Raw genomic sequence first — 9,494 nt, 5'->3', positions numbered from 1 at the left:
TCTTTGATTTGAAATTGCCCACATCTGTTGGCACTCAGCACATAGTTTAGTAACCATTTACTCAGCTTCTATTGGGAACAAGCAGTCTTTGTAATAGTAACTATGATCCAACTTAACTTTGGGAGGAAAACTTGATTTTATTTTGTATAACTTCACTTTTTCATTTAGCTTCCTAAAATCTGGGAGAGGTGTTTTAAACTACTATTGAGATAAACTATAGCACTAGTGAACACATTCTCAAGACCACATCCATGCACTGGACTCCTCTCACACCAGTTGTTCGAGGTAGGAAAAAAAAACGTAACTTCACAAAAAGATAAACAGACAAGTTTCTGTTGAAACTTAGCAAAAAATGCAATTTAAGCTACATTTTAATAAATTTAAATATTTGAATAAAAATATGGATGGTGCCATCAAGAAAGATGCTCACTCAGAGCACTGATTAGAGAAACAACTAGAAGTTCCCTTCTTAGCTCTTCCTAATTTGGAGCTTACTGGGTCTCAATGCTCCAAACATCTGTCCATTCTGATGATGCTTCTCAAGTACAAATTCTGTCTCTCAGGACCAGAACATTTTTCCAGAGGCAAAATTGTCAAAATAACTACAATTCCTTTACTAGGGAAAAAAGAACTTGATAGAGTCCTAGGTAGCTCTGATAACACATTTTTGTTTTACTCCAACCCCCGTATTAATGCCATTTTATTTTGACCACACACAGAAAGCATGCTTCCCATGCTCAGAAGCTGAGCAACAGAACCCCAAGCATATGGAAATCACAAGGCTAAAATCCAGAGCCATTTCCTACTGCTATCAACATGTAAGATTACATGCAAATCTTCTGATTGCCCACAAACTCTCCTTGCACAATTTTCTGTGTGCAAAACCAAAACAGGCACGCAGCTGTGCCTCTGACCCCAACAGAGCCTTTATGCACAGCTTAAATGTTACCTTCTGCTGGCCCTCTCAACACTAGGAGGTTCAACTGTCAAATTGCAAACCACTCTAATGCATATATTTAGTAACAGTAGCTAAACCACAGTCTGAAACAAAAGCACTGAAGTAAAAGCCATAATACTAGGCCCCACTGCAATTTGGCTCCCAAGCTGGTAACACATTCAGCCATTATGCACCCTCTTTAAAAAGAGAGCAAAGATCAGCGTGCATGTCTAGGTAGCCCAGAATCAATCTTCCATTATTGCATTGTTTATAAACATGATAATAGCTAACTATGATTAAAAGTTGGTGAGGTACCCATTATAAGTCTACTCCACCTACGTTGACCTGTAGATCTGATCTTTTTTAAAGGTGGATTCATATAAGAAAGGTTAGGCCTGACTAAACACATTAGGGTCAAAAGCCAACATTTTGGAATGAAGCCTTTGAATGTAAACAGTGGAGAGTAACATTCAGCAGTGTGTTTTATTGCTTTCTCTGCCACCACACCTTTACAGTCATTGCTTTTTCCTGTAAATTAGTTGAAGCCTGCAACATAACAGCGCTAAAAATACTGCTCAGATACTTAAGAAATCACTATGCTCCACTACCAAGATTTACTTTTGAAATTCAATCAGACAAAAGAATAAAATTCAATCACTTCACTTCTTTGCACATAATTACCTTTAGTAATTACCTCACGTATTTCTTGAACTCGTAGCTACAAAAAATAGCTTCCAGTCCCATTTAGCACAGTTCCTAATAAAGCATAGTGTAGCCAAGTCTACAACGTTTTTCTGCCACAAATTACTACGTTTTTCTATACAGCCAAAACAGATGTGCATTATCAGACAAGCTCTTCTGCTACATTTATAGAGTACAATATCAGAAATAGACAGGCAGAAATAGTCAACTGGCTACACAAACATACCAAAATAAACATAAAAAAATAAATGACCTGTTCTGTGGGACTTGAGTGCCAAGCTTAGCTAAACAGGCTTCTGTTAGATTAGGAAAGAAGATTGCTTAAACAGCAGTCTATCCTTCCAGTTTTTGGATGGATCTGTTAATAATACAACGCAACTATCATTTTATTTATTAACCTGGCTCCAAAGAGATAGGCTCTGCCAGAAAAAACTTCATGGTTTTGAGGTAATTCTACTACCAACTCGTTCTTTCACCCCATTACTGGAAAAAGCCCTCCACAGCAAATTTAGCCAAATAGAAGATGTGCCCGTCTCTTGGTGACCCAGTTCACACTCCCATTTCCTCAGTACCTTAAACTAGGACTCTGGAGCAGTTGATATCTGGTACAGACTTGCTGCTGCTGCTGCTACAGAAGTGATAACATCTTAACAACATGTAGACTTCCAAAACAATTCAGGTGTTTTCTCACCTTTGAGTCAGTGAAGTCCTATTTCCTCAAGAAGCCCAGGTTCTCAAAACTTAGACATATTTTACCCTGGAAAATGAATGAGAATCAGTGAAGAGCCTACTCATACCACTACAGTCTTCATGAAGCCACATTCACAGTTTTAAACGTTTGCAGGTAAAACAGGATTTCACTGTAATCACCGGAAGGCATAACCACTGAACAAACCTAGCAATTCATATAGTTTCTCCAGACTACATCAACTTACATAAAAAATAGGCTATTAGCAGGACTACCTCAAAATTTCAGTAATAAGAGTGTAATGGCAATGAATTAATAACTAAGGAGTAGAAAATATAAATGACATAATTGTGAAAATGCATTGTTCACAGGAATACAAAACAATAGGATATCCCACTAACAAAGTCCTACAGGCTAAAGATCTTAAATCCAAGTTTAATATTACATAATCTCATCGAGAATCTGATATACAGAGCAATGATCTTAATTCATACTTACTTATTTCATGAAGTCTGACCAAATCCTTGGGATTCTCTGTGATAAAGAGAAAAGAATTTTGCATCAGTTGAAAAAGAAATTCTTTCTTGGGTACTTTAACAAAATTAGGTATAGTCAATCTAGCTTTATTGTAGAGCCCAATAAAACATGCTAAATGCTTCTGTAAAATACTTTTTTTTCCCCTAGTTTGTTAAAAGAAGTTTCATTTTAAGCAAATCCAGACAAATCACAATTAATTGAACCCATGAAAGAACACAAAAGCATACAATACTCTTAATATTTAAAACCAGACATGCTCAGATGTCTACATTCAAAGAAACATAGCTGTATTTAATTGATCTTCCCCTCTTCATTCACTGGTGATGATTATTTATCCCCGTTTGTAGGCATGTAATGCAAAATCCTATCTTTGCTGGGAGGGTCACTCTTATCAGGCACCAAAGCAATGCCAACTACACTCTTTCATAAAAGGCAAGATTATAAAGCTGGATTGGCAGATAGCAATGGTGTAATTGCATACAGTTCATACAAGTTTTTCAAGATAACAAACCAAGGAATGAGGTATTTGTTGGCAGCTCTAGAAGTGCTCTAGATTCACCTGAAAATAAAGGATCCCTGTAGTCAGGGAATGCAACCCCCATCACAGTGAGCATATATGTGTATTCTCTTTAAAGTGCATTTTTTAACAGATTCCAGTGAAGATCTGGGTCTAGGGGAAAAGACAATGCAAGACTTTCATGTTCTCTTTGTTCAGTGTTTATCAGAATAGTGTGTATGATCTGGCAAGCTTTTTGCATATTTTTTGGCACTTAAAAGTATTTTAAGACTAATGCTGGCATTTTCGTGACTGCTAAATCATTAGGAAGATGACATTTTAAGTTTGCAAGGAAGTTACGTTGGCACTGTTCTCATTTGCTTCCTTTCAGCTAACCACAGAGTAGTACAAAGTCTCAGAAGAGTCACTGCTCTCTCCTATTGTATCTTGGAGAAGTAAATCACCTTAAATAAAAACTAATTTACCCTTTCCCTATATCAAACCTTATATTCAAATATGTTTAATATTTCTTTTTCTAAGGTTTGGGAAAGGAGCTCATCAGTCTGGTTGTCAGGTTAACCTTGACAACCTCAACGCTACTGTCACCGTAAGCTGAAATGACAGCTGGGCCTGGAGCTGTAGGCAGCCTTTCACAGGAGTACAATGCAGCTGGATAAGGATTTACTGTTCCAAAGGCCCCACACAATGCAGCACTGGAGGGATGCCTTCTCAACACACTGTTTGCTCCACAGCTTTTGGACTTTTGTGCTGGTTTAACTGTTGAATACTGAATAAACGTTGCAATCATGACAAAACGATCATTTAGAATGATGATAACCAAAGACACTGCTTTCCCTAATATAATGAACTTGCTGTGCTATTTGCAGAGGTGAGAAAGAAATCTAAGTACCTATTTCTCTTCAGAGCAAATGTTAAGTAGAGGACTGAAAGTACCTCCAAAGCAAATATTTCAATTTTTTTAACCATAATAAACTGAGTGAAAAAGAAAGTTACACAAAGCTCGCCAGAACGTAGTTATTGAACACCGCAGTTTCTAATCTCAGCGATAAATGTAGGTCAAGGGAACTGGGAAGGAACTGGAAAATCTAATTACTCTGTAAATTTTTAAACCTGTTTCTTTCTTCTCAAGTAAAAAAACCAACACATTTAAGCATACCTCATTCAAAGTGTAACTACAGCTAGGCAGAAAGTTATTTTTGTCTGAACGTTAGAAGTTTCTGAACTTCTTTAAAGTATCTTTGCATCCTGCATTGTATACTCAGCTCTGGTTCAGACTTCTACTCAAGGTATCATCAGTCATTTCATAGTTACTACAGTTATAGCGCAAAATGCAGAGACATTCTTCACACACACACACACACACAAAAAAAAGGCACCTCTGAATAAAACAGACCTTTGGTACCACACTGTAGCTGCTTCTCTCATTAATAAATCTCGTGTAATCATTATTTGATACCCAGTATTCACACACTGCATTAATAAAATACGAAGCAGTGCATCATTATAGAGCTAGTGTGAATATGAATATGTGATAGCATTGTAAATATTCATTATTTACTGACGCTTTGACTGTTTCACATGCAATTGTTGCTGACTTCTGCACATAGGCCACGTAATTTGATCTTCTTTCAAGAAGATCAAATACTTTGAAAAAATTTTGCAGCTATTCCAGCTTTTTGATGATTCTAAAAACATAGGCCATTTATTAAGAATCACATCCCCAAACAAAACAAACCACAAAAATATCATTTCAGGCATTTAATATTAATCCTTAGTACAATGGATTGCAACTTTGTTTTGTTTTTTTTAAAAAGAGCATATCTCAAAACAAAATCACTCAAGGTCCGAAACATAAAATATCCTACCACGAGACTTTTTAGGATTCATCTGACACTACTTTTCAATATTTTTCCATAATGACAACATCAGGTTTCTTTTGTTTTGTAACATAAAAGCCAAATTGCATATAGGCAGAAGTCGGGGCTTTCACAAAAGCAAGGAGAGCTCAAATTAGTTTACAAATCATTGGAGTAGTTGGTTACCACGTTTGAGGGTATGTGCGGTAGAAAACGTAACTACAGCCAGCTTACTGCCTGGATTACCTTGTGGAGCTCTTCTGGCTCTTATCTCTGTGATATGTGATGAAGAAACCATTGATTTTCACAGAAGAGATAGCAGTTGTGTTGTGTTCAGATTTGGCAGTCAAATGTTTCATTTGTTTTTTTTTTTTGGCGGGGGGCGGGAGGTGAGTTCTACAGAAGTGGAAAACCTGGCCTAAGCTCATCTGATCTTTGGACATCAGTCTTGTTAAAGTATAAATCCTACTTTTGAACATCCACCAATTGCGTGAGAGGTGAAGTCTCTCAAACAAAACAAACAAATAAATAAAAATCAGAAAGAGCCATACTGAAGACCTAAAACATGTTTGTTTTAAAAGGTAAATCCTGAAACAGTAGCTCAAGGAACAACCCAAACCAAAATAAGCTCTGTCATAATGCTGTTATAAAAAGCAGACCATTGGCAAGGTGAGGGGTTTTTGTCACTATACGCATTACATGAATGCCCATCTGTACCGTTTGTAAAGATATACCTTTAAAACTACACAGAAACACGGCAAAGGTGGCAAGGTCAAATACATAAAATCTGTGAGACATTAGTGCAATAACTAACTGTGTAATCTTAACTTGCAGCCCTTGAATTTTGCTATACCATATCATGCTCTCTTTTCTATATCACAGACTACTTTATGAATACAAGCATGAAAAACATGGTTTTATTCCTCAGCATTCTCAAACGTTTCTGGTCTCAACCCTTTACACTTTGAACTAAAAAACTCAGATATTAGTTGGATATTAAAAAAATTTTATTCTGAAAAAAAAAGAACTTACTCTGACTGAGGATCCATTAAATAACTACTAAAATGGTATGCAGCCTGAGGCCTAACTGGTGACAGGTGGTAATAAATGAGACCTGGGTACGTGGTGAATGAGGAGAAAAAGAAGAAATCTAATCTGCCAATGGCAAAGGTGGCAGGGGCCTTCTCAAGAAAAATATATTTACACAAGTAATCAATGTGTAGAAGCAAATTAAATTTGGATGCTTAACTCTACATTATATACATATAAAAACTTTAACAAAAAACCCCAATTCAAAACACTTGTGGTTTCCTTCCTTCAGCTTGCATGGTTTTCAAGAATGACATTGCGCTGAGTCATTGCACTTTAATTCACATTCTCAATAACAGAAGGTCCAAATTTCACTAAGAACCAGAGTAACCAGTAATAATGAATCAATCTCTTTTCCATTCTTGACACAAAAAGCATACTAACGGGAAAAAAAAGAGAGACGTAGATAGAAGCATATAATAAAAGTGTATTACCAAGTAGGATCGTAGTTTAAAGTACATTGGTCCACTGTGAAAGCACAATGGAGCCTATTGAATGTGAGTAAGATCCAAATGAACAGAATGGAATCATTTAGGTTTGGAAAAGACCTTTAAGATCAGAATCCAACCGTTAACCCTGCACTGCCACATCCACAGCGCAACCATGTCCCTCAGTGCCCCATCTTTTTAGTACTTCCAGGGATGGTGACTTTGGTCCATGTTTATGAAACACTTTGGATGGCTGATCTTTATAAGCACAAGCACCATCCTTCTGTTTGCCAACCTGACTAAGCAGTCTTTCTCACATCAGCAATAAGTGGCTCCACAGCTACTTCTAATCAACAGTAACCCAGAAGCATCAAAAGGAATCGTATTTCCATGTTTTGCTTTTGGGTTGTGTTTTGTGGGACTTTTTCATGATAGGCTTTCACTCTACCAGAAGAAAACAAAGGTATGTGGCTAGTAGACCTTTTCTTGGCACGTTGGCAGCACTGGGAAGGACTTTCGTCCATCCTGAGCTCCCAAAAGATTTAACAATAAAGCACAGGCCGCCTGGTTTCCAAGCCTGCATACACCTGCATCTTCCAAGAAGATATTTCAAAACCGGTTTAACTTCACACTAGCAAAGCCACACTCTTCCTACGGTACTTGAGCCACGTGCATCCTCCATCTGCCCATGTGGGAAGCAAGACACGCCGCCCCGCCCCGCCTCGCACACCTACACCCGGGCTCCATGCCACGCAGGCTACCAGCAGCCACCGCAGCCCCTCCGCGCTCGGACAGCCGCCCTGCACAGGCGCCGAGGGCGCGCCCGCCACCGCCGCCCAGCCGCGGGCGGGCCCACTCCCGCCGCACGGGGACAGCGGGGCACACAGGCCCGTGGAGCAGCCCTGCCCCACCACCGCTCCCGGCTTCAAGGACGCCGGGGCGGACCCCAGGCCGCCAGCCAGCAGCCCTGCCACAGCCTAGGCTCGTTCCGGTCCTCCCAGCGCCCTGTGAGAGGGCAGAAGGACAACCCCACACCCCAGCCGCCGCATGACCCCCTCCGCAGCCGCGGCAGGGCCCGGCCGGTGACTAAGCACGCCCGCCGCCCCGCGCCGCGCCCGGCCGCGCCGCTCCTGCCCCGCCCCTTCCCCGCCCCCTGCCGCGCCCGGCGCCTGCGCGGTGCAGCGCGGCGCGCGCGGGCGCAGGAATGTGCGTTACAGTTAAATAGTGGGCGCAGAGGCGGCTGCCGCGGCGCTCGGGGCCGGCGCGGAGCGGCTCGGGCGTGAGCCGGACCGGGCCAGGCCGAGCGGGGCAGCGCGGCGCGGCGAGGGAGCCTCCATGGCGCGGCGCGGCTCCTGGGGCGGCGGCAGCAGCGGCGCGGAGCTGCTGTGACAAGGAGCTCAGCAGCTGGGACCGGTCCTTCCTCTTGCCCGCCCCACTCCCCAGCGGGGGGCTCGCGGCGGCGGCCCGGGGGCGCGGCGGCGCTCGGAGAGCCGGAGCCGTGGCGGCGGCGGCCGGGGGCAGCCGGCGTGTCACCGCCTCTATGATGAAATTTAAGCCGAACCAGACGCGGACGTACGACCGGGAGGGCTACAAGAAGCGGGCGGCGTGCCTCTGCTTCCGCAGCGAGCGGGAGGACGAGGTAAACCCGGCGAGCCGCTGCGCACGTGGGGCGGAGGGGGCTGCAGACCCGGCCCGGCGCAGGCGGGGCTGCCGTTCGCCCGCCGGTGCCGCGTCCCTTTGTTCGGCCGGAGGACGCCCCGCTGCAGACGTAGAGTCGCGCCGAGGCTCCTTTCCCGAGCCGGGAGAGGGGGTGACGCCGCGGAGCCGCGCGGCTGAAGCGGGGGGCGTCGGCCCGCAACCCGCGTTGGGAGCGGAGCCGGGCTGTGCGGGGGCGGGGCGGCCCCGCGCCTCTCTCCCACCATCTTGGGGCGGTGCGGGGCGCGGGCCCCGCATGGGGGGCGTGGGCGGCTCGCGGGGCGGCATCGGACATCCGGGGCCATCCTTTGTGTGCCCGAAGCGCCCAGAAAATCGGCTCACGTGTAAGGCGTAAATGCTGCCCTTAGGGCGAACCCCCTGTTCTGCTTGGGTGGGGTGATAACATTTTGTGCGCGGAAAACTTGGTTTTCCCACCAAGAGAGTAAAATGATGCTTAGAAATATTTTGTCCAGGAGCTCCGGGGCGGGGAGCCTTGCAGTTTCGATTGTAGAGGATAGTGCTCAGGAATGATTTTATGTTGCAGCAAAATCGTGAGATGGCAACAAAGTTGCCCTATATTCCAGGCCAAGGTCAATTGTACTGGCCCTTATCTGGAAACTTTGCTGATGGATTCATTGCACAATACATTTATAGGCTGTCTCGGGCAGAAAGTGTACCCTCTTCCGATTTCTTTCTGTTTTCATTCCACTGTCTAGTACCTGTAATTGCAAAGGTTAGGGCTTGAGGGTTTTTTCTTCCGCTTTATCTATATGCCGCAAGAGGCCAGTGTCCTGTCCAAGCTGCTAATAGGCCGAATTTCTTTCTTAAAGATATACCAAGCAGTAGAATGCATCGGGGAGAGACTCGATATCAAAATACAGATCCACGGGCTTAGGAGAAAATTTTGTGTGGTGTTCTGGTATATGCCATTCCCTGTATGGATAAGTTCAGCCCCGGGATCACACTGATCAGTTGTTCTTAATATTATAAAGGTGAAAGTCGCCCAGCAGGAATCTCGCTAGTTCTTGCTATTGGTCTAGCTATT

At 43.4% G+C, this 9,494-nt stretch overlaps 1 protein-coding gene across 3 annotated transcripts in view; it reads left to right on the top strand.

The window, feature by feature from the left end:
• The first annotated feature begins 7,954 nt into the window (after nucleotides 1–7,954).
• NUDT4 (nudix hydrolase 4) overlaps nucleotides 7,955–9,494 on the top strand; it is a 28,192-nt gene continuing 26,652 nt past the window's right edge. For 2 of the 3 annotated variants that reach the window (XM_062015677.1, XM_062015664.1), the window contains exon 1: nucleotides 7,955–8,393. In XM_062015677.1, the coding sequence (XP_061871661.1) occupies nucleotides 8,295–8,393 (99 nt within the window). In that variant the 5' untranslated portion in view covers nucleotides 7,955–8,294. The remainder of the gene's footprint in view (nucleotides 8,394–9,494) is intronic. The other variant, XM_062015671.1, reaches the window with a different exon arrangement.

Source organism: Colius striatus, chromosome 1, assembly GCF_028858725.1.
Source record: "Colius striatus isolate bColStr4 chromosome 1, bColStr4.1.hap1, whole genome shotgun sequence".
Lineage (NCBI taxonomy): Eukaryota > Metazoa > Chordata > Aves > Coliiformes > Coliidae > Colius > Colius striatus.
The sequence above is the reverse complement of the archived record's forward strand: the minus strand, read 5'-3'. Positions and strand labels throughout refer to the sequence as shown.